A 26,863-nucleotide genomic window follows, 5' to 3' on the forward strand; every position below is an offset into this window, starting at 1 on the left:
ATTGAATGTTGTAATTTTTCAAAAATTTGTACTTATGTATTGCAGACAGACTGACTGAATAATTCAATAGAGTTGAGGGTGAAACGAAACATCAAGGCAGAGGAATAACTGTTTTTTTACAATTCTATTCCTTATTTAACTTTTCATTTTCTATATTACACTGGTAGTATTTGTCCCACATTTACTCAAAATATCACAATTCTTATCTAGGAGCTATTTCAGGAAAATCTGTTGTTCGTTAGTTTCAGTTCTGCTAATACTAATGTTATAATTAGTTTTTCAGTACATGTGTTCTTTTGAGAGAAATCTGTAATTTACTATGTTCAGGAACCACATGCTCGAAAAAAGATTGTGAGCTAATAATTGTTTATTTCCAAAGGGCCATAGTTTATTTGAAAGTCCTGATTTCACTCTTTTCAGTTGACACTTCTTTTTCTGATAAAAAGAAAATTGTAATTAAAGTTTCCACCATTAAGAAAATATCTCAGTTATTTGCACCAATAGGTATGTTTAATTTCAAGAATTGATTATGATATACTAATTTTTGTGAACTAGAAAATACATTTGGTTATCAGAATCATGTGTTAATTAAGAAATTAAACAAATAATAATTTCAAACCTGTGAATTTAGCACAAAGCTCGGTAAATCCCCACAGTAGTGCAGAAGATACAAATTAAATAGTCTACCCAACGTTGTAAATTTTCAGTCATCCATCTCATAGATAAACTAAATTACTGCTTGGATCACTACAATGGCTTCAGAACTAAATTTGATCTTTGTACTGTAACAAACTGAAATGTATTTACTGATTCAATACCCTCATCTACATCAAAACATCAGACAATAGTTCTGGCAGTCTGCAGGAGTCAGTCATTTCTGTAGCATGGTGTAGGCGCTTGTTTTGTTCCTTGAATCAGTCTGCACCCAGTAATTGTTCAGTAACATCTCTGAATACAGGCCACAATATCAATTTTTGTGTTGATCTCTCAACATAAAAATTAACTGTTTGCACTCATCTGATCAACCGTTCACTGTCAAAGTCACCAATATATGAAGCTCGGAGTGTTACAGTCAGTCAGTGTGAATATTTAACGAATTTATTTGAACAGACCGGCTGTAGTCCTCCACATAACTTTTCTATGTTAATGATTTAGTAAGGTTTCAGTGAATCATTGTGTGAACTATTTATGACTCAGTTTTCTTTCAAACTGTGTTTTGTAAAGATTCATCATTTGCAGCCACATGAGTGATGATACTATGGAAATGCGTACTATAGAAATTTTTACTGTTTACAGTTAACCCAGACTAGCTGCTAACCTAGTTTAGCTGAAATATAAAAACAGCTGATCGCTCAAGCGATTATAGTCATTGTGTGTTTTGGCACTAATAAATTTGAATTAATTTCAAATGTAAAGCAATGTTGGTATCTCAGTCACTGAAACATCACTCAACAAATTCAACCAATTGCAGAGGAGACTTTGAAATTTCAGTGTTACAGAGGAACAGCAGCAGTACAACCGGTCAGCAACCTCACAAACCTAAACCTGACGAGACCTTTGCACTATTTCATTTATCTACATACGGAAAAGAGGAACTAATCACCCAAATACTATCACTGAACAAGAAATAATTTATAACATCATGGAATAAATATTGTCACTTTATGGTGCTTTTCTGCGCAGCTCCATTTCTATCTTTCTGACTTGTTTTCCTTATTACAGGTGCCTATAGGTATTTTTAACTCTTTAAAGATGTTCTACACATTATAAATTAAATTAGAGAGAGAGAGAGAGAGAGAGAGAGAGAGAACCTTCAAACTACAGCAAACTACAGGATGAGAATGTGCACCTGGTTTCCACATTGTCTTCATACTTTGCAACACAACAAAAATTCCCCATTTTGAAACCCAGGAAAGTACTCATTAGAATTGTCACAAGGCTCGTAAGGGTGCTTCACGTTGTCTATAGCGTTCGACACTCAAATTAACGTAGCTTATTTCATTTTCAAAATCAAATGTTATTATCAGTGTTTCATGTTATTCTCAATGCTTCATTGTACATGGAATATGCCGATACTACCCATTCATTCACACAAATGTAATTTCAATGTAATAACAGCATGCAGTTTCTTTTCACGCATGACAACCTTTTCTGTTAAGTGGAACGTGAAACTTCTTTTGGTCACTTTGACACATTCCTTTCTAATTCTTTCACTACACTGTTCAATACATGCATGAGCAAAGGACTTTTTCATATTCCATTAAGATTATACTTCTGTATTTATCTATCTGTTGAAAGATTACTACAAATTTCCACAGCAAGTGAGTGACAGAGTAAAGCTGTCGCCAAGTGCTTAATGAAATACAGCTCATCACTTAAGTTTTACAATAACAGAAAATGTCCTAATCATGACTGCAACCATAGTTACTTTAGGCCATTGTACTCCAACACTGGAAACAGTTTTATTAACTTGTACAAAGTGAACAGAATGTTTAATGACATCTGTTTATGTAATTTAATATATCATTTACATAATATTGATAAGGAAATAACATTTTCTCTACATGGTGGGGATTTTAAGTTACACAATATTTTAGGTTGTTTCTGAAAACATTCTGTTAATTCCAGAACACTCCAGTTTTTTTGTAAATTATCTTTATCTGACATACTGACATCAAAGTTCGTGATATGGCGCACACACACACACACACTCACATGCATACAATAACACAAAATGTTACATGGATACACCAAACATTTACTTTTTTAAGCTGATTTTAGATTGGTTATATATTAGTAACATACAGTGTGATCAGTCACTCTGCAATTACTTTATTCTGCAATTGGATTACCAAATGAGGTAAAATGCTGATTGGGAAATTGCCTTCGCCATAACGCTGGCAACCAATTTCATTAACTACCTTGGATGCGATATGCCAAGAACCAATGTAGATGTTTCAATACAACTATTTTAATTTTACTGGCTATGCTACAAATTCGACCATATAGTCATGTGTCTGTAGTGTTCTAACACTTTATAAATTGAGGAGTAACACTCTTAGAAAAAAATTAACATACTGATAAAACAAATTCAGGTATCACGCAATCAAACATACCAAGAAATAAATTTACAAAAGTTCTCAGTATGAGACAGTGCGTGTTGTTACACATAAAAAATTTTAACACGGTAATGTAAAAAACTATACATCAAGCAAATGTACAACTTGGGATACTACAGAAATTTAACAACTTCTGTCTTGTTGACACAGTGGCTCATTGTACTGCCTCGTTACTGATGTCTTTCCCAGAAGTGTTCAATTAGGTTATCATTATCGTGGCACTGGTGGCAATAAACCCATGGTTCCTGATACAGCCGAGTTTGGCCCAAGTAATACCTGAAAACAGATTAAACACAAGTACTTAATAACAAATACAATGCGTTCCTCAGTTTTTAAAGATGTGAGGTACATTTCACTGAAGAGCAGAATAGTTACAATCAGAAATCTAATTCCATTGTAGGACAAATAACTAGGGCAGTACGGAGGAACAATGTGGGAGAAATACTCAAATGTCCACTAGACAATAAAAATTTGACTACTTTTAAACACTACTATACTGATGGTACTTTGACTAATTTTAATCAGTGGGTATTGTACACAACTTACTAAAAAGGCTTTACAGGAAAACTAGTTAATGTAATTTTTTAGTCCCCACTGCTCATTATTTAGTTTTATTGTTAGAAAATGCACAATTCCCTCTCAATGGAAATCAACCACTGTCATTTATATATTACTCTCCTAAACCAGTTTCTGAACAGTTTAAATCAAGCACAAAAACAGTGCATTTGGTTCTTTCATTTAGTTGCACCGTTTGAAGACATGCCTTAAATTTTCAGGTATGGTGTGACACTTGCAAGATGACCATAGTTTATGTATAATCAAACAATGGAGAATCCAGGATGGAATAGTGACAATATTATAAAGAAGACAGATTGCTACTCACCATATAGCAGAGATGTCCAAGTTGCAGATAGGCACAACAAAAATACTGTCCAACAAGTAAGTTTTTGGCCAAAAGGGCCTTCATCGTATCGTAATCAGACATAACACACACGCGCACAGGCACATGCACGCACGCACGCACACACCCTCCGGATGACGAGACTGATCTGGCTTCAGCAGCCAGAGACTGATCTGTGGTTGTGTGTGCTAGTGTGTATGCGCGCGTTTTGTCCAATTCCAATGAAGACCTTTTTGGCTGAAAGCTTACTTGTTTGATATTGTTGTGCATATCTGCAACTCAACCTCTCTGCTATAAGGTGAGTAGCAATCTATTTTTTTCATAATAAAGTTTAAGTATCATAGACATTTCTAGTAAATAAGTCTATATATGACCGTAACATATTTATCACTGTCAGGATACTTCTAAATATGAAAAATATACAAAGGAAATTCACTGAATATTCCTATCTGTCGCTTTTTATGACCTTCCCAGATTTCTAAATGTAATGAAGCTGACAAAATATGAAAAACATGATGCACCCGTCACACAATAAATAAAAACAGCTGCCAGCCTCTAGTATCCATAAGAAGCAATGGGAATATGTGATAATATAAAATAGGATGTAACACGAATAGGAACATATGCAACTCTGGAATGGAATGCTACATAACTTACAGTTCTGTTCCAAGAGAAAACCAGCTGTGAAAGGATAAAGACAGCACTCTAGTGCCATGCATACTCTTTCAGGTAATTATGTATCTTAACTACTGCAATGAAAGCACCTCACTTCATAATCAATTTTTATCTCTGGGGGGTATATATTTCTGCACAATGTAAACTAAAGGGAGAATTAGTAGTAACATATATTTCATTTGTGGTAGTTTTGTTGTCCTTACAGCTTTCTCGAACAATGCTGATGCCCAACAGTAAATTGGTAAGGAAAGTTCCATTTATTACAGAAAAAAATGGAATGCAATGATTATGCGAAGAAAACATGAGAAACTAAATACATTTATGAAGGGGAAAAGCAATTTTTCACCATTCAATTCCTAATTCATAAATAGCATGCAGATGAAGAAAATCACACAATTATCAGAGTTGCAGCCACAGGTACAAGGTGCAAGATTAGATAATCTCTTCTCAGACACTACACCAAATCCATGTCACATTAGATGATGCACAAAACGGAAATAAAATTTCTGAACTCCCTTGTAACAAAACTGGAACAATTAGAGGATGCCTCGGTGCCTAGTTATTCTATTTACCAATTCTAATGAAGAGGCAAAGTGGAAAAAATTTTGAAAAATTGTACGTTCCTTCAAACAGAATGGAGCATGCATTTGCCTGAGGCAAGAAAATCATAATTCCATTAGGAAACAAAAATTTTGTACAAGCTTACACCAATGTCAAAATGACATTTTTTACACCAAGACTGATACGAATATTTACCATTTAATCAATGTTTAACAAATTGTTAACACACACGATGAACATGGACTGTGTCTGTAGTGAGACAAAAATATGAGAGAGAGACTAAGTAGATTCTCTGTTGGATTTCTCTTGAGAAAAGGTCAAGAGTATGACCAAACAGAAGATGGAATGACGACAAAAACAGCAAGACAAACTTTATGTGAAAACAGAAGATCATAACATGCTCCTTGACTTGTGTACCACATGGCATTAGATACAGCTCCGCACTGCTGCCTAATGAACAAAATGCAAGCATACAAAATATCAGACTATATGTAATTTTACTGAAAGGTTCCTAGCAAACAGAACAGCATGTCATTCTTAAAGGATAGGTATTTTAAGGTGTGAAAGCAGCTTTGGGCGTACCCCAAGGAAGTGTTGTAGGACTATTACTTTTCACAATATACATAAATAACGTAGTAGATAGTGTTCGAAGTTCTGGGGATTTACGCAGATAATCCTATTGTACACTTAACATAAAGCACATAAATATGCATAAAAATCCTTTACTGTACGATTAATTTAACACCTGGGAGTATGTGTATCGAGTGATTTGAAGTGGATTGGCCATGTAAAACCGACCACAGGTGAGGCAGATACCAGAGATTCATTAGACAAATCTGTATGAAGTGCAGTACACCCACAATGAAGGTAGCTTAGAAACCTTTGTTTGACAATGCTTCAATATTGCTCATCAATCTGACCAGACGGGATTGATAAAGGAAACAGAATATCCACAAAAGACCAGCAAGCTTCATTACAGGTTCATTTAGTAATCAAAAATGTTTCGTGGAGATGATCAACCAACTCCAGAAGCAGACACTGCAAGAGAGACGATGGGCCAAATGGTATGGTTTACAGCTACAATTCTTTGAGTGTGTGTTCCTAGAAAAGTTAACCAGTGTATTGCTTCCCCCTACATACATCTCATGAAAAGACCATGAAGGTAAAATTACAGAGATCTGACATCATGTGGAGGCTTATCAACTAGCTTTCTTCTCGCTGACCAATTGTGACGAAAAGGTAAAGAGCAACGTCACAGTAGTACATAATGTCCTCTGTCACACACCATAATGTGGCTTTCGGAGTATACATATAGAGGTATGGTGAAGTGTAGGAGTGGCCCGCATTTAGCAGTGTATGATAAAAGGCTGTTCACGATATAGCAGTGGATAGGATACACAGTATGGCAAAGGGGAGATACCAAGTGGTTATAATTACAGTGAAGCTACTCACGGAGTTACAGTGTGGGCTGTAGTTATCATATGGCAATGAAAATTGGTAGATACACTAATGTGTTAATGCAAAACCAATTTACATCGGAAAAAAACATCAGATCCAATTGTGGCCACCAGGGGCAAATCTGGTTCGGCACAACATTTATATAACTGTCAGACAAGCCATAACGTGAATGAATAGTACGGCTATTCAGAAGAGATTCTATGCGCTGTTAGTGAAACTGTTTTATGTGAACAGCAGCAATTATAGTGCCATATTGAAAGAATATTGCCGACAAACATCTGGAGAGTCCCGATGTCATTAAATGGTTTAAAGACGACTATAGTGGAATTCATAAACACAGGTGAGATTGCTGTGGCACCTAGAAGAAGAATGTGTCCTATCCCAGTGAAGGTCAAGACGAGATTGCTTCTACTGTAACCGAGCATGCAGCAAGTGTCTGCCCTGGTCCATTCCATGGCCAGAAAGTTTTGGCATCTATATTACACTGGTACCCATACAAGATCCAGAGAACAGAAACCTCAAGATCCGCAACAACATTCTGGATATGCTCTTCATTTTCTGGCATGGATTGAAACAGACAATATGTGACCAAGAAATATTCTATGGTGGGTCAATGCACATTTTACACTGCAGAGTGCAATGAATACACAGACCTGTCGAAGTCTGTGTACTGTGAAACCGTGTGCTGCGCACAATCAGTCACTGTACTACCCTTATGTGAGTGCGGTATAGATTCACAAGCACTTTCATTCTCAGTCCATTCTTCTGTGAAGAGAATATACTCAGAAGGCCTGCCAGATGTACTGTGACTAACTGCACAGCATCGAAACTTCCTTGTACACCAAGTGATTCCTGAATTAGAAAAGTGTAACTGTGTAAACTATTGTTTTCAAGTAAGATGGGGCAACACCTCATGTCACTATACCAGTGAATGATCTGTTTAATGCAACCTTCCGTGAATGTTATCTCCAGAGCTTCCCAACGCATGGTCTGTGATTATCATCTGACTTGAATGCATGCGACTTTTGGCTCTGGGCATATCTAAACGGATGCCTTTACCATGGACATGTTAGGTCTCTACCTGACACAGGAATAAATTGTTCAGGTTCTGTCAGACCTGCTGTGACTAAATGTTGATCACATCGTTTTATAGCTGCAGCGTCCCCTTTACATCTTCGGTGCTCATATTGAGCAAAGCGTCAGTTAATAATGAAGTCAACATTATGCCTTTCTCATTTGTTTGACCTTTTCTGCCCGTGTCCCATTCCAGTCAATTACATATGGAAGCACTTCTAAATGACTTTCTTGCATTCACAGTACCATATTTGCACCTCTTGGCCAAAACTGAAACCTTTTTCCCCCTAGCGTAAATCGCTTCTGCATTAACACATTAGCATATCTGCCAAGTTTCGCTGCCAAAAATGACTAGCCACAATGTGATTCAGAATAAACGAAATTGTAGATGCATCCATTTTTCACAAATTTATTGAAAACTACACTTTTCACAATTATTTTCTTGCTCTCACAATTAACTGTCAGTTTATTTCATTTTTCTTGGCCAGTTTCAGAGCTTTTAGTAGCAAGATTGTAAATACAAAGTGAGGGAAAGCGTGGCACAGAAACTTCAAACAACTATAAAAGAAGAAAAAGAATTAGTTTTATGTTACACACGGAAGTAGAAAGTATCAATTAACTAAATCATAGGAAACAATTGCCCAAGAGACATCTGCAATTAAGGAGAGTAGGGAGTTGTGTGTAACATGAGGCATGCATATACCAGGTGTACAGGTATGAAATGAGCGTTAAGATACAAATGTGTCGATAGGGAACATTTGTTGTGAACAAGTCTAAAATTTTTTTGTTTGGTTGGTATGACATCTGTCGAAGATATTTAGTATACATCGAGTCATGGAACAAACATGTTTTCATCAGAATGAGATTTTTCACTCCGCAGCGAAGTGTGCGCGGATATGAAACTTCCTGGCAGATTAAAACTGTGTGCCCCACCGGTTAAAACTGTGTGCTCGGTCGGGCACACAGTTTTAATCTGCCAGGAAGTTTCATGTTTTCATCAAGTTAACAATGTCGAATTTTGCACCAGGAAGTGATGATTTGCGGAAAGCATTAATTTTTTGTTTTCATTTGAAAAATAGTGCTGCAGAGTTGCATCGAATGCTTGTCAGGGCATATGGCGATCATGCTCCATCAGAAGCAACCTGCAAAAGATGGTTGCAACAGTTCAGAAATAATAATTTTGATGTAAGAAATGAAGAACGTGGAAGACCACCAAAAAAGTTCGAAGATGCCGAACTGCAAGCAATATTGGATGAAGATGATACTTTGAGCCAGATGCAAATGGCAGCAATGCTAAATGTTGCACAACAAGCTATGGGAAAGATCCAGAAGTGTGGAAAATGGGTGCCACATGAATTGAATGAAAGACAGATGGAAAACCGAAAAACCATTTGTCAAATCAACATGAAAGAAAATCAGTTTTGCATCGAATTGTTACTGGCAATGAAAAATTTATTTATTTGAAGAATCCTAAATGGGAAAAATCTTGGGTTAATCCGGGACAACCATCAACATCGACTGCAAAACCAGATCAATTCAGCAAGAAGACAATGCTCTGTGTTTGGTGGGATCAGAAAGGTGTGGTGTATCATGAGCTTCTAAAACCCAGTGGAACTGTGAATACTAATCACTACATACAACAAATGTTCAATTTGAACTATCCATTGATCGAAAGAAAGACCAGAATAGGCCAGAAGACATGGCAAAGTAATTTTTTTACACGACAATGCACCTGCACACAGAGCAAAACTGGTTCAGGATACAATCAAAACACTTGGCTGGGAGCTGCTATCCCACCTGCCATATTCACCAGACTTGGCCCCTTCTGACTACCATTTGTTTTCATCAATGGGACACGCATTGGCTGAGGAACACTGATTCCTACGAAGAAGTCGAAACTTGGGTGTCTGATTGGTTTGCTTCAAAAGACGAGCATTTCTGTTGGCGCAGTGTCCACAAATTGCCAGAAAGGTGGTCAAAATGTATAGAAAGCAATGGTCAGTACTTTGAATAAAATGTTTTTACTTTTCAATTCAAAATTAGTGTTTCAATTTCACAACAACAAAAAATGCTCATTTCATACCGGTACACCTGGTAAAGGGTGAGAAGTCTTAACACTCCTTTTACTTCGCGATTGGTTACACATATTGAAATATGGTTTTTGGCAAAAGGTTACAGCACCGAGGTGCATGTATGTTTTTAGCATTGATGCCAACAGAGATACCGAAGCAAGTACATTTTTTTAAAATGGAAACTTATACTATATATAACTGCATTCATTAGCTCTTGAGAAGACAATTACAAGTTATGTGGCATTTGTCTATGCTGACATTGAAATATGTCACCAAAAAATTCGAGAAATTTCCTAGAGTTTGAGAGCAAGGGGGGCCAGAATCGACATTAGTGCAAACACTGGCATGTACAGCTCTCACGCTACACTGTCATAATGTCAACGCATTTTCCTGTATGTTTATCTGCACTGCAAGCCACTTATTTCTGCTTCAACATTCATTAGATGCAGATGTGTAAACCAATGAGAAGTTGGATACACTACTTTTATAAGGTGAATATAAAAGAAATGCCACAAAAACAGTACAGCAGTACAGAGCTATTGATTCAGATCACAAATGACCAACACATCAGGTAACTGCGCAAATAATTAAGATTGCTAGTGCGGACAGGCTGCTGTAATGTCAAAAAGAGGGCAAGAAGAAGACTGCAACTGACAACACTAAAATACTGTTCTGCCTACAATCCCATGAATCCACACAGTGGTACGACCCATGTTGCTAAGGAGTGTGGAATGAGCCAGATGAGTGTCATTCGCATCCTGCATCGACAGAATTTCTATACCTATCATCTGTCACTACCTCAAGCACTCGACAACCATGATTTTGAATGTTTTACAGAACTTCAGCAACTGAGAGATGACCCTACATTTTCCCAACATGCGCTCTTTACCATTGGAGCAACGTTTACTCATCATGCTAATGTAAATTTGCTTAAAATACATCTGAAAATCCACACTGGCTTCATCAGGGGCAACAACAGCCATGGAGAGTAAATGTACGGTGCAGCATCATTCCTATATTTGGCTTCCAAGACAACTTTCTGTATAGGCCCACTGCACATGGTACTCAGTGAAATCTCGCAGGAGGAGAGAGGGATGGCATTTGTGGATGAGGTCCTCAACAGCCCCATTATCCACATGTTCACGAGGGACAGCTATTTCTGGAATGTGAGTGATGTGGGTAAAAAGATACAGAATGGTATGCATTATGGACAAATACCACCACTCCACCCTCAGCCTCTCATGACCTGCATCATCATCCTTGTGAATGGTGTAGCCGTAGAAGCACAGTGTTGCTTCAAGACTTCGAATGTGTCTTTGATGTACAGACAAGGGCCTATACTCCTTTAAAAGCTTCAGTTCTGCAACACATGTACTTAAATTATTTACATTATATTTCAGTATAGGAACTATTAATCAGAACGATCAGGTAAGGGTGCTCCTTCCCCTTCTCTCTCCCTCTCTCCCTCCCCCTCCCCTCCCCCTTGGTGACACATGCTGAACCCAGATTGGAGAGAAGTATGATGGATCTGCATAATCAGCATTAGTATCTAGCCTCAATTCAGACAAAGCTTTGTTGACAATGATATTTCCTCCTCTGTTTCAAGCAAGGTTTCTTTGGGTTTTGCCTCTTCCTTGGTAAGGATTTTGCATTTTGTTCTTGTGGTTAGGATCTTTGGCTAAGATTAAACTGTTCAGTGTATTTAGCTTTGTGGCTGAGCGTTATGTCTGCATTTTGAAAGTGACCTTTGCTAGAACTGGCTTAGGAGCACCTGCAGGCTTAGTAACACAGCTATTATTGGATGTACATTTACTTGTGTCAAAAACAGTTACTCACATTTGCATGGCAACAGAAACGCTTTAGCTACGTTCACTCTAATTTCTTGAATTTTCTTTTCTTTTTAATTACTTGAGTAACTCACTCTAAAGCCTGGCATTGAGTATAATGATCCAGCTTCGTGGGCATCTTTCCCACGTGTTACCTAGCTATTGTATCCTCTTGTGGTGTGACCATATCTTTGACTTTTATAGCCAAGGTTCAGGCTGGGTCACAAGGACTCACCATCAGTCTAATAAGCCTTTCTGTGCTGTGGAAGTGCATGCAAACAAAGTCAGAATCAAAGAGGGTAGTCTTCTGCTGCTTCCATTCACTCAAAACATTGTATCTTTAACTTCTGTTATAACCCCTATTCCTCATTCTCTGTGGAGTTTGATGCCATTACTGAAGCTAGGTGTGTTGTGCTTTTCTACTGCCGTAGTGTATTGACCAAAATCCCTATAGTTCAGAAGTGTGTTTGCTTGTCTAGATGTGACAGTTTCAACCAAAAGCATCCATTTATGAAGTTGCTTGACTGGCTTTATAGTTCTATGAACACACTAACATTTTGTTGACTAAGAGACTCAGTGCATCCCTTAACTCACTTTGCCACAATTAAGACTTTTTGACAAATTCGTGCCCTGTTACAACTATTGAGGTTGGATGCTCTTAATGTGGTTGCAAGTCGTCTCCTTTGGGGGACCCTCTTACTTTTATGCAGCTGGTCATTCTAACAGCACATTCTTACCATTGAGCGATCTGTTTTTGTGTGAGGTTCCACACTGTTCGCACTATAACTATGGATCTATACAGCCCCATCCCAGCAGAGCTTCACTTGGCTGACTAAGGCTGAAATGCAGCAGGTTTCCCTAAGGTTCTCTACTAATGACTTGTCTAAATAGCCATCTATCAAATTGATATTCAACCCTGCTTGAGATTGAGGATTTTTATACAGACTTTTATACAATCCTCAGTGTCCAAAACATACAATCTTGCACGATCATCCCCACAGTGGTCACTGGAGCATGTTCAGAATTTAAAGTAACAAAAGACTGGTGGCATTTTCCAAACCATAACTCAGAAAGCCGGACTTCCCTTTGCTCATTACTGGCCACCACAGGTGAAGACCCAGTCTCTGATTCGGGGGGGGGGGGGGGGGGCGGGGGTTAATTATACAGGACACTCCCCCCAAGGTTACACTTCCAGCATGGAAAAGAGAATAGTACTGGAAAGGCATGGAGCCCTACATATGCTCACCAGAGTTGTATGTTCCATGTGGGAGATGGTTATGTTCTTGTAGTGTTTGTTATTGGTGACAAATGGAAATTGTCCAGCATTACATGTACAAGCTACAGCTATTGTGTCCTGTATGTGAACTTCTTCAGGCAAGCAGATATTACATCTACACAAGCTGCTTAGCCCAGCATATCCAATTGCCAGGCAAGAGCTTCTGAAATGTGTTGTGCATGTCTGAGTATCATCCAGAGTGGTAATCAAGAAAGCTTAATTAATATTTTCTTAAACCTACCAATGCACAGCTTTTGAACTGCCAGATAAGTCTCACAGTCATGAGAAAGAAGTAGGTGGCATAGACAATTGCTTAGTAAGTTTCAAATCATGGAATTTTTTCCTCATCTGCAGAAAACTTACGTAAAACTCAGAAACTACAAATTTTATTGGTAATCAATGGGAACTGTTACAGATATGAAAGAAAATGAGCTTCAGGACCTTAAAATGACCACCAACTGGAAAATACTTGGAGAGCAGCAGTACTGAGGCTGCACACACTGGATTTTTAAGAATACAAGAGACCCAAGATAGAAGAACATCTTAATTCATAATAATGGTACATATGTAAACCAGAACCCCATAAGATTAAACATCCAAAAAAAGACCAACTGGATTTGGTGGTCTGAAAGTTCTGCCTACTGTTGGGCACATGGTATCAGCAGTATTTTATGGTTCCAGCCAAGTGTGATTAACAGAAATACCAACTTAATACCAGGGAACTGTTGCACTAACACAACACATGACCACTCCCTGGATTTAATTCTTGATAACTTGCTTGTATTTAAATGGGTGGGTGGATGGATGCATGCATGCAATGACAACCTACTTTCATCAAGAATTATACAGTGCCTTCCTTTCTTCCACTTCAATTCATCCAGACATTAGGTGTATGCTGAAATATAACTTCCTAGGCACCTAGTTGGGTACCCCAAGTTTTCTTGTTCTCATACACAAAGATTTTGCATTTGTCATTTTCCCTTTTAGTGTTTCCAGTCCTGATAATTCATGTGCATCTCAAACCCCACTCTCAGCTGAGATTAAAAGAGCCTTAAACTATTCCATACAGTTTCTGTGTTGTCTTTGCTCATGAGTGAAATGACTCAAAGGTACAGCATAGCATATAGGACACAAATTTATGGTGTCACTAGTTACATTTTGACTGCAAATGATGACCTTATATCCCCCACACCCCTTATCTGGTGCTCCTTTTCCCTGAGAGAGGGAATTTTTTTTCTGCAAAAGGTGGGTGGCGGTGGTGGTAGTGGTGGTGGTTGTGAAAGAAAGATGAAAATGGAATACAATGCCACAAAATGAATGACTTATATTAGTTGTCATTAAACATGTGAATAAGGTTAACCAGGAACAAATAAAGCAATGCTGCAATTTTCATCTTTTCACCCAGTTGCTTGTTTTGACACAATATTTCCTTCCTGGCTGGTGAGCTTCACATAAGTGATGAATATTATTTTACAATTTATGTAGCTAATGATTTTGATTGGTGATACAGCAGTAGCAGGCTTCAATCTACTTGGATAGACATTCTGAAACAACTAATTCAGGTTTCATCTAGTTAGTACGTCAATGTGTGCAACTTACTATCAATAAAAAGGTAACTGATCAAACCTGGCTTACATTTCAGTTGTGATAGCCACTTCTCATGAGAAATCTAAATTACTTCTTCAAAGTACAAAAATCCAAATTGCTAATAAAGTATGAAAAGTGCACTTAAGATGTTAGAACCTGAGTCGTGTGGGGTTAGCCCTGCGGTCTAAGGCGTTGCAGTCACGGACTGTGCTGCTGGTTCCGGCAGAGGTTCGAGTCCTCCCTCGGGCATGGGTGTGTGTGTTTGTCCTTAGGATAATTTAGGTTAAGTAGTGTGTAAGCTTAGGGACTGATGACCGTAGCAGTTAAGTCCCATAAGATTTCACACACATTTGAACATTTCTGTTAGAACCTGAATTCTGTTACTGACAAAAAGACTACAAGGCTTCAAAATCAACCTATCAAAATTCACTCAACATTGTGCTGTGTGTTCAGATTACAGAAGAACAGTAGAACATCTTCAACTATAACCTTAAAATGTGTTTTAACATCTGATCTCAAAACTTCAAAGAAAAGGAAATTAAGTATGGATCAACTCCACTCACAAATCCCCTCCATATAAAATGATTAAAAGCTTCAAAGTGGACACACAGAACCAAATGGCATGTTCACCCTATATCCTGGACATTTCTCCAGTGAATGCTCTGTCTCTCAAGAAACCAAAATCAGTCTGATGAGTGCCTGAATAAATATCTCAAAGAATCAAGTAATGAGCATGCACCTGAAACTCTGAAGTATTGCCATTATAAATGGTTACACTATCATTCCTTAGTTTAGAAGGCGTCAATGATTCCCATTAATTCACCTCAGCACACATTAAAATGCCTTTTGTACACAAAAATCTTAATAATCTGAACTGTAAAGTTTGATTTCAGGACAATGAGATTATTATTAAAGGAGTATAGTTACATTTTGTGAGAAACTTTTTTATGGGTGTTGGAATTAGTTGGCCAGTATAATTATCCAGTCTTCAGCCTGTTCTACTTCTTTGGGGTGAAAGGGCCATTGATTTTCATCAGTGCCTAGAAACTACTGATAACATGAGCTCTGTGCTATACAGAGATACTCCAGCTTGAAGAATACAACAACAAACTGAGTAATTTAGACTCAGTAAATAACAAAACCACAATTACATTATCTTCAGGACACATATTATTCATTGCGTTCTATTAAACCACATAAAAATACCACCATGATTTTAAAATTAAATGATTACAATTTTCTCCATGTATGTATGTCTTAATTTGAAACAATGATACCCATTCCCAGATTTATTTCAGGGACTGCTATGAACATCTATAACAGTTTTCTTTATACAGTTGACACTGTTGCAATCAATTTGATAGCTGGTGTGCAAAAACTGATGTGTGTTTTAGTGGAAAACATTTTCTGTGTGAGACAAACTCTGATAAGGAAACTTATGAGATGCTACCCATAAGTTCCCAAAATCAAACACTAAACGCAATCACACCATACAAGACTTATTCAACACCATCACTTTCAAAGTAGTCCCCCAGGGTGTCCACATACTGGTTCCAGGACTTCTGCCATGAATGGAATGCACCCTGGAAGTCTCTGTCCCTCTGATCGTTCAGTACCACTTGTGATTCCACCTAAATTTCTTCTATTGTGACAAATTTTATGGTCATATCCATAAACGCAAATTTCGTCACCTGTAATGACCTTAGAAAGAAAATCTATTCATGCATTGCTCTTTCTGATCATCACTCAGCAGCTGTGGCATGAACTTTGCAGCAATCCTTCTCATGTTCAATTTTTCTGACAAAATCTGCAGGCATGTGCCATATGATAGTCCCGCGATGTTACAAATATCTTGAACGATTTGCCTGTGAACAAAACTGACATTTTCTGGTGTAATTCAGCAGATGGTTGTCGATTTGTTTGTTTAAGGATTAAATGGATCAAATTGTGAGGTCATCAGTCCCTCCTACTTGAAATAGGCAGGGCAACAAAACTACACACAAAAGAAGGCCCTACTGCACAAAACACAAGGTAAGAAAACCCCAAGGTCTACTGAATGTCAACAAAGCCTAGATAAAGGAACAATGAAGATAAAAAGGTGGAGAGGGTGCGGGGAGGGGGGGGGGGGGGGGGAAGAAAGATGGGAAAGGTGCCCGGTCCAAGGAGCAGCAGGCAGACTTTATGGGGGAGATACGTTCCACCACTTACCAGAGGCACCTCACTCAACAACACACAGTAAAAACTAGTGATATGGACAGGGCACGAGAATCACAAGAAAACAGAGGAATAACACTAAGACAGAACATGCAAGAAAGGGAAGGAGAGCCAAAGAGCAGGTAGGGTGAGGGCTGGGGCAGATCACCAAGATCAGATAGCCATTGCCCAGCCAGGACAGAGGAGGCAACAAGGTGTCTTGCCAATCCCTAAAAGGCCCAACAAGTCTGAGGCTCCCTTAGAGGGAGCAAAATTAACTGTAAAATTACGTCAGCCACTGAGGCATCATCCAATCCCAGGGGTAGCAAGCCAGGAAGATTAAGAGTCCAAAGGACAGCTAGGTTCAGACAGTCCAACAAAATGTGGCATGACAATGACACTGGGGCGGGTCCAAGCAACGGAGCAGATGACCACTAGTCACACATCTGTCGTTTGTTCAGCCAAGTCAGAGTATGCCAATCCGTATTCCATATCCTTAGAAATTGACAGCATATTACCGATCAAAGATCTGGTGTCTGAATACCTATCTCTAGAAACAGCTTGCCAATAGCTAATTTGGTCAGCCTGTCAGCGAGTTCATTCCGGGGCTCCCAATGTGACCCAGAATCCAGACAAAAAACTACCAAGCATCCACATTGAGGGCAAAAACAGAATCCTAGATAGCCATGACAAAGGGATGTTAAGGGTATCACTGGTCAAGAGCTTGTAAACTGCTCAAGGAGTCACTACAGATGAAGGACTCTCGGGTGCTAGAGTGGATATGCTCAAAATCATGAGAGACTGCTACTAACTCCACAGTGAAAATACTGCAGCCATCCTGCAAGGAGCAGAGTTCATTACATCCCACACAAATGTAATCAAAGCCAGAGTGACTGGCAACCATAGAGCCATCAGTATAGACTACTTGTGAATCCCAATATGCAATGAGAATGGAAAAGAACTGACAGTGAAGGATGTCGGGTGGAGCTGAGTCCTTCAGACCTTAAGACAGTTCAAGACAGAGCACTGTGGGCAGACGTGCACTATGGAGAAGAATATGAGTGAGTCCGGAGATGTGGTAGAGAGAAAAAGTGGAGTTCTGGGGAGGAGGGGGAGGGATGGGGGAGAGGATCAGATGTGAATGACAATTCTAACCCAGACCCAGACCCAGACCACTGTTGCAGGAGGCAGATCTCTGTATCTGGAAAGAGGAGACAGTAGTTTGTGTGCTCCAAGCAGCAGCAGCAGATGCTTAACACATAAGCTATCAACCGTTGGAGCGGGTACCACAGCCGCCACCAGACCACTGAGAGATGATGATGATAAAAAGAGACAGACAAACAGAACCCTATGGTACCCAATTCTTCTACACGTTGGGTATGCCACAGGAAAGTGACTTGCACAGGGCATTGTTTAAACTGATCAGACGATAGTTGTCCACCTGAAGAGGTGGTTTACCAAATTTGACTGGAATGACTTTCTTGCCATTGGGGAGGGAATTTGCCCTCGCTCCAAAGACAGTAGAAAATCACAATTATATGACATTGGCTAACCACCAATAAGTGTTGAAGCATTTGGTTGTGGATCCAGTCTGGCCCCGGAGTGATGTTGGGGCAGAGAGCAAGAGCACTGGCAAATTCCCACTCACTAAATGGGGTATTATAAGGCTCAAGCAATGGCGAATGGAAGATAATAGGAGTCGTTCCAGATGGAGTTTGAGAAGACAGAAAGTGGGTGGATGGCAGACTGATGCTGAGGACAAGGTGAAATGACAAGCAAAACAATCATCGATGGAGTCTGAGCTGGTGAGGATAACACTATTCAGGGAAATTCCCTCGGCAACCCGTAGGAAGATGGCAGCCAAAAATGCACCCAATTGTTGCACACATGCACAGAGGGAGTATGCACCCTTACAGTAGCAACATGTAGTTCCAACAAAACAGTTTCTTGCATTTAATTAGATAACGGACCTAGGCAAAAATTTGTTTAAAGGCCACAGTGTGGTGCGCATGATGGCAGTCTTTAATAACAACAGCAATTTTGGGAGTCAACCAAGGGACAGTCTTCCCTCAGGGAGATCCAAAAAGGGGGGGGGGGGGGGGGGGGGGAGAGAGAGAGAGAGAGAGAGAGAGAGAGAGAGAGATTGCTGAAGCACCTGCTGAAAGGGTGGCATCAGTAAAACTCTGTACGGACTTGTCAATGTCTTCATGTGGTGGAGCAGTTGGGATTGCAGCAACAGAACAGACATCCCAATCTGCATCAGCATCAGTAGGGGCCCACATAGAAGGGTGTCCCCACTGATTTGGGGGAGGGGGAAATCCAAGGCTACAAAAGAAAAGATCATGGGACACACGAAAATGTGTGGGAGCTTCAGTGTTGAGGAGGCAGAGATCAAGCCCTGCCAGCGAGTCATCATCAATCCTGCCCCAGTCAGTGGTTGCAGTACGACCCTACAGAGGGTTATCAGTGTCAAAATCCCCAAGGAGAAGGAAGGTACGAGGGAGCTGTCTAAGGAGGGCACAAGGAGCAGGAAGCATAGCAAACCAGTCTGAGGGTGAGATAAAGATTGCATACTGTTACCGCAGAGAGTAAATGGATCCAAATGGCCACTGCTTCCAGTGCGACTTGTAGGGAAACCAGGAAAAAACAATGAATATGTGGACCAATGCACAGACAGCACCAGAGGCTCGCAAAGGGCCAACCCAGTTCCAGTCCAAAACACTAAGAGTTGGTGAATGAGTATCCACAAAGAGAGATTCCTGCAAAACAACACAAACTTCAGAATAGAGAGGAAGAGACTTCAATTTCAGAAGGTGATGACAGTAGCCATTACAGTTCCACTGGAGGAGAGTAGTAAAAGAGCCCAGATGGACACTGAACGGGCCAGAATCAATCACTGTGCTGGGTCAGTGTTCGTCACTGGCAAGGATGGAGTGATGTCCACGAATGTAAGACCGAACCCTGATTGAGGGGGAGGAAGCGACACCTTCTGGGATGTCAACAGGGGGCACTCTCCCAAGACTTACACTCCTCCTCCTCACAACAGGTGGAGGTGTGGTTGGGAAGAGAGCAAGTCACAGCAACATCAGCATCCAAAAGAGAATGAGTGGCCTAGAGGCCCACAGGGCGTGTCCAACAAAAAGGAACAAGCTTCTTGTCCTGGAGATGCCTGGGTGGGGGCTCTTAGAGGGAGCCAATCACTGGCAGGTGTAAGAGAAGAGGGTTTGTTCTCAGGATGAGGAGAAGCAGCAGTTCTGTGAAGGGAGGGAACAAAAACCACCAGGAAGGAGGAACGGTAAGGGGGACAGGATGGAGGTGAAGAGGAAGGAATGGAAGGAGGAGGAGGAGGATGATGAAAGGACGCAAACAAAGCAAAGACTGACAAAGCCGGACAGTAGGATATATAGTAGACGGTTTTGAAATTCCTGAATCTTCCTTTCCTTTTTATAGATCAGGCAATCTGGCTAGCAAGAAGAAGAATGTACACCAGAACAGTTCATGCACTAGGGCAGTAGGGAGCAAGGAGTCCCCACATGGAGAGGGCAGCTGCAGTTGCGACAAATAGGAGTCACCACACATCGTGAAGAAGTGTGATCAAAATGGAAACACTGATGCATGTAACACGTGTTATGCCACTTCTAGCAGCACTCAGGTGTACAGTCATTTGCAAGTATGGGTTATACAAATTTCAGCATCTTCTGAGTAGAATTTCATGGGTAAAATCTCAAATGTTCATAGGGCAAAATGAACCAAGACAATGGTTACACAGTGCTATTTTTCATGTTGGTACTTCTGGCATGTGTTAAGCCTACAGTTATCATCGGTGCAAAAGTGAACTAAATCCAATGAAAATGGCAGACCAAGATTGAGAAATTCACAAGTCAAATTACAGCGATGTTGGCGTTTCATGATGTAAGTTCCATCCTCTGTACAACCAAGCACACACTGTATGTTGTTGTCGTCTTCAGTCCTGAGAATGGTTTGATGCAGCTCTCCCTGCTACTCTAGCCTGTGCAAGCTTCTTCATCTCCCTGTACTTACTGCAACCTACATCCTTCTGAGTCTGCTTAGTGTATTCATCTCTTGGTCTCCCTCTACGATTTTTACCCTCCACGCTGCCCTCCAATACTAAATTTGTGATCCCCTGCTGCCTCAGAACATGTCCTACCAACCGGTCCCTTCTTTTTGTCAAGTTGTGCCACAAACTCCTCTTCTCCCCACTTCTGTTCAATACCTCCTCATTAGTTATGTGATCTACCCATCTAATCTTCAGCATTCTCTTGTAGCACCACATTTCGAAAGCTTCTATTCTCTTCTTGTCCAAACTATTTATTGTCCATGTTTCACTTCCATACATGGCTACACTCCATACAAATACTTTCAGAAACGACTTCCTGACACTTAAATCTATACTCAATGTTAACAAATTTCTCTTCTTCAGAAATGCTTTCCTTGCCATTGCCAGTCTACATTTCATATCCTCTCTACATCGACCATCATCAGTTATTTTGCTCCCCAAATAGCAAAACTCCTTTACTACTTTAAGGGTCTCATTTCCTAATCTAATTCCCTCAGCATCACCCTACTTCATTCGACTACATTCCATTATCCTCGTTTTGCTTTTGTTGATGTTCATCTTATATCCTCCTTTCAAGACACTGTCCATTCTGTTCAACTGCTCTTCCAAGTCCTTTGCTGTCTCTGACAGAATTACAATGTCATCGGCGAACCTCAAAGTTTTAATTTCTTCTCCATGGATTTTAATTCCTACTCCGAATTGTTCTTTTGTTTCCTTTACTGCTTGCTCAATATACAGATTGAATAACATCGGGGAGAGGCTACAACCCTGTCTCACTCCCTTCCCAACCACTGCTTCCCTTTCATGTCCCTCGACTCTTATAACTGCCATCTGCTTTCTGTACAACTTGTAAATAGCCTTTCGCTCCCTGTATTTTACCCCTGCCACCTATAGAATTTGAAAGAGTATTCCAGTCAACATTGTCAAAAGCTTACTCCAAGTCTACAAATGCTAGAAATATAGGTTTGCCTTTCCTTAATCTTTCTTCTAAGATAAGTCGTAAGGTCAGTATTGCCTCACGTGTTCCAACACTTCTACAGAATCCAAACTGATCTTCCCGAGGTTGGCTTCAACCAGTTTTTCGTGTTAGTATTTTGCAGCTGTGACTTATTAAACTGATAGTTCGGCAATTTTCACATCTGTCAACACCCGCTTTCTTTGCGATTGGAATTATTATATTCTTCTTGAAGTCTGAGGGTATTTCGCCTGTCTCATATATCTTGCTCACCAGATGGTAGAGTTTTGTCAGGACTGGCTCTCCCAAGGCAGTCAGTAGTTATAATGGAATGTTGTCTACTCCCGGGGCCTTGTTTCGACTCAGGTCTTTCAGTGCTCTATCAAACTCTTCATGCAGTATCATATCTCCCATTTCATCTTCATCTACATCCTCTTCCATACTGTCCTCAAGAACATCGCCCTTGTATAGACCCTCTATATACTACTTCCACGTTTCTGCTTTCCCTTCTTTGCTTAGAACTGGGTTTCTATCTGAGCTCTTGATATTTATACAAGTGGTTCTCTTTTCTCCACAGGTCTCTTTAATTTTCCTGTAGGCAGTATCTATCTTGCCCCTAATGAGATAAGCCTCTACATCCTTACATCTGTCCTCTAGCCTTCCCTGCTTAGCCCTTTTGCACTTCCTGTCGATCTCATTTGTGAGATGTTTGTATTCCTTTTCGCCTGCTTCATTTACTCCATTTTTATATTTTCTCCTTTCATCAATTAAATTCAATATTTATTCTGTTACCCAAGGATTTCTACTAGCCCTCGTCTTTTTACCTACTTGATCCTCTGCTGCCTTCACTACTTCATCCGTCAGAGCTGCCCATTCTTCTTCTACTGTATTTCTTTCCCCCATTCCTGTCAATTGTTCCCTTATGCTCTCCCTGAAACTCTGTACAACCTCTGGTTTAGTCAGTTTATCCAGGTGCCATCTCCTTAAATTCCCACCTTTTGCAGTTTCTTCAGTTTTAATATACAGTTCATAACCAATAGATTGTGGTTCGAGTCCACATCCGCCCCTGGAAATGTCTTACAATTTAAAACCTGGTTCCTAAATCTGTCTTACCATTATATAATCTCTCTGATACCTTCTAGTATCTCCAAGCTTCTTCCATGTATACAACCTTCTTTCATGATTCTTGAACCAAGTGTTAGCTATTATTATGTTATGCTCTGTGCAAAATTCTACCAGAGGGCTTACTCTTTCATTTCTCTCCCCCAATCCATATTCACCCACTATGTTACCTTCTCTCCTTTTTCCTACTTTCGAATTCCAGTCACCCATGACTATTAAATTTTCGTCTCCTTTCACTACCTGAATGATTTCTTTCATATCATCATACATTTTGTCAATTTCTTCAACATCTGCAGATCTAGTTGGCATATAAACTTGCACTACTGTGGTAGGCATGGGCTGCGTGTCTATCTTGGCCACAATAATGCGTTCACTATGCTGTTTGTAGTAGCTTACCGGCACTCCTATTTTTTTTATTCATTATCAAACCTACTCCTGCATTACCCCTATTTGATTTTGTATTTATAACCCTGTATTCACCTGACCAGAAGTCTTGTTTCTCCTGCCACCGACCTTCACTAATTCCCACTGTATCTAATTTTAACCTATCCATTTCCCTTTTTAAATTTTCTAACCTACCTGCCCAATTAAGGGATCTGACATTCCATGCTACGATCTGTAGAATGCCATTCTTTCTCCTGATAACGACATCCTCTTGAGTAGTCCCCGACCGGAGATCCGAATGGGGGACTATTTTACCTCCAGAATATTTTACACAAGAGGATGCCATCGTCATTTAACCATCCGGTAAAGCCGCATTCTCTCGGGAAAAATTACGGCTGGAGTTTCCCTTTGCCTTCAGCCGTTCGCAGTACCACCACAGCAAGACCGTTTTGGTTAGTGTTACAAGGCCAGATCTGTCAATCATCCAGACTGTTGCCCCTGCAACTACTGAAAAGGCTGCTGCCCCTCTTCAGGAACCACATGTTTGTCTGGCCTCTCAACAGATACCTCTCTGTTGTGGTTATGAAATGTTCTCTTGCGTATTATTATATCAGGTTATAGTCAAACATGAAAGTGAAACAACTGAAGGAGGGTGTGCTATGCTAAATTTGACAACTATTAAGAGAAGTACACAAAGCTGTCCACTAAGTTATGTTTCCAAGTGATTATTACAACCATTTAATGTCAAGATCATCAGTAATGTATGCAGTTGGCTCAGTTTAGCATATGACGGGCACTAAAGATTACTGTTATATTAAGTTTTACAGAACTCGTTTGGATGCTGATTTGGGAAATGAAACTGAATTCATTGTGCCAGAAATCCTTCATTCATTTTTGTTATAGGAGCCACTATTGACAAAAGAATAGTCCCATTAGGAGGCTTCTGCACTACATTCTTTATTTAATGTTGCACTAATAGCAAACAGAAAACGCAATCTACAGTTGTGTCACAATTGTTATATGAAAATCAAACAATGGGAAATCCAGGATGGAATGTAACAATTTATGAAAAGGAAAGTTGCTATTCACCATATAGTGGAGATTGTGCCTATCAGTGACTCAGCATTCCGCTATATGATGAGTAGCAACTTTCCTTTTCATTGTTAAATGAAAAAGTTTTCAAAACTCAGTATAAGCTTCAATTTGCATTATCACAAGAAAATGGTGTTATATTTCAAATTAAAGTCAAGTCTGTAATTGCAAGTAGTGAGATTCCTGAAACTGTAAAGGCTCTTGCAAAGTAAACATAAATGAGCTGCATTGTCAACAGATTGACCCTTGCAAGGTTAATATTGGGAGGAAGACAGAACTGTAACTGCGTTTGATCTATGAAAGAACTTCAATTTCTAAAGTGCCCTCCAGTATTGTGTACTGCAGACAACTTTCTTACTTCAATGTAACTATTCACCCCCTGGTATCAGGGGGTAGCAGGCCGATGACCTGATGAGATGCAATGCTGTATTTGAAGCACTTGGATTTTAAGCCCACAGAAGAAACTCTAGTACTTTCACACTCAAGTTACCCAAAACAGAAGTGTCAAACATTTAGCCATCCTACTGCAAGCTAGTTGAATACCCCTCCCCACCAAATCAAAGAGATCATGCAATACATTTTTTATCCCCGACAACAGTTATCTGACCAATGACAATTACTTCAGTCACATTCAGAGCAAGATGAGGCTACCAACAAATTTTACCGTTTACTTTAAGTTTTGTGTGGCAGACACAAAAGCGATGATTCCTTCAGCTCTGACAATTAAACGTCAGTTTTTATAAACAGGAAAAAAGATGAATAAACTATAGTCATGATCCATATAGGAAGCATCAGAAACACCAAAGAGAAGCCCAGTATATTGCAGTTAAAGTATAAACAAAATGGGAATGTGTAACACTACAAAGTGAGGTTAACTAAACAAGATGTCAGGTAGCTGAGCTTCACAACATTGGCCTTGAAGTGTAACAGAGGAAAAGAAGGCAGACAATCAATGCTATGCTCCAGTGTCCCTTTTCTTCATGATTTTTACAAGAATTTGCCAAATGTGGATGATTCCAGTGAGGATGTAACTTAAGTCCTCAAAATTCTATTTAAAAAGTACACATCTCTCAATATCACACAACATATTTCTTAGTTAAATGAAGCTTGACAGCTGTACAGGTAACATCTATGACAATTTTTACTGAAGTTTCTTGTAATGACAATTTTTCTGGTCTGTACTAAATTGTTTTCTTTGAAAAGCCAATAAACTACACTGAATGTATGTCTGGAGTTAGCTGTCATTTACTATCCTTAAGATCTCCAACTGATTCTTTCTGGGGTTCAGTTTTAGAGCTGAATATGCAGTTTGTTGTATCTTCATTTCAGCATTTGACCCTTGATATTAGAGTATTTGGGAACAGTTTAAAAGAAAGATTACAAGGAAATAACTAACACAGCAGTTCCTGGAATACTGATACGTCCAACATCTCTCACCAACTGTCAGATTTGACTTGTGGCATGAACCACATGCAGGCATGCCAGGCACCACCATTTCGTGCTTTGAGTGGCATCCTAAATATAATACAAAATCACAAAAAAAAAAAAACAAAAAACAAAAAAAAAATCACCTGTTGCGAAAAGATTGTGTATGTTAAGAAGTGTAAGCTACTTTAAATTGACACTTATTAATTCTTTAATATTACAACCATAGATTAGGAAAACTAAACACACTTTCATTTTTTAGTCTGAAAATCTTAAATCCAATACGGCTGATTCAAAATATGATACATGTCTGACATTCCTCTCTACAGTGAAGGTAAAAGGTTAAGGCTTTAAAAACAACAACAGGGAACCCAAAACTGATACATATAGATAAGTGGGATTTTTCTGTGGAGGATGAAAAAGGCATTTTTCTTTTGAACTACTGTTATTTATATATGGTTGGTTGGTTTAAGAGGGGCAAAGGGACCAAACTACGAGGTCATCGGTCCTTTGTTCCTAATAAAACAATGCCGCAAGTGCGAGAATAAAACAGACGAGACATAACACAAAACAGAAAGAAAGGAAAAACAACAAGAGCGAAGGAAAGGTTCATTCACTAAAAAGAACAAAAGAGACAAGAAAACAACAGAGAGATGTAAGAAACAGAGAGTAAAACAAGGAAGCAGATTACCGTGGCCGGCCGACCATGAAAAGAAGAAGGAAAAGCCAGCCACCCTGCAACACGTTAAAACCTATACCCTAAAGGCACTAGGATGGAGGAGACAGAGGGACACAGGACACGAGTTAAAACTCAGATTGAATGATGAAACCCACCCTCACAGATGAAACGTAAAATCAAATCAGCCGATGAGGTGTTGTCCGTTAAAATCAATTAAACGAGTCCGGCAACCGAAGATAAAGTTACAGGGCAGCCACACAAAGGCAGAGCAGAAGAATAAGAGCCACTGTCAACCAGGTGCCGCACCAACACTAAAGTGGGTCTTCACGGTGCAGGAGGTAGCCGTGGGTCGCCCAGGCATAGCCAATGCGGAGTCGGCAGAGAAC

At 39.6% G+C, this 26,863-nt stretch overlaps 1 protein-coding gene across 2 annotated transcripts in view; it reads right to left on the minus strand.

Moving 5' to 3' along the window:
- Positions 1–2,440: 2,440 nt before the first annotated feature.
- Positions 2,441–26,863, minus strand: part of LOC124620309 (mitochondrial import receptor subunit TOM22 homolog) — a 56,522-nt gene continuing 32,099 nt past the window's right edge. The window contains exon 5 of one of the 2 annotated variants that reach the window (XM_047146992.1): positions 2,441–3,395. In XM_047146992.1, the coding sequence (XP_047002948.1) occupies positions 3,330–3,395 (66 nt within the window). In that variant the 3' untranslated portion in view covers positions 2,441–3,329. The remainder of the gene's footprint in view (positions 3,396–26,863) is intronic. The other variant, XM_047146984.1, reaches the window with a different exon arrangement.

Source organism: Schistocerca americana, chromosome 1 (genome assembly GCF_021461395.2).
Source record: "Schistocerca americana isolate TAMUIC-IGC-003095 chromosome 1, iqSchAmer2.1, whole genome shotgun sequence".
Taxonomy (NCBI): Eukaryota; Metazoa; Arthropoda; class Insecta; order Orthoptera; family Acrididae; genus Schistocerca; species Schistocerca americana.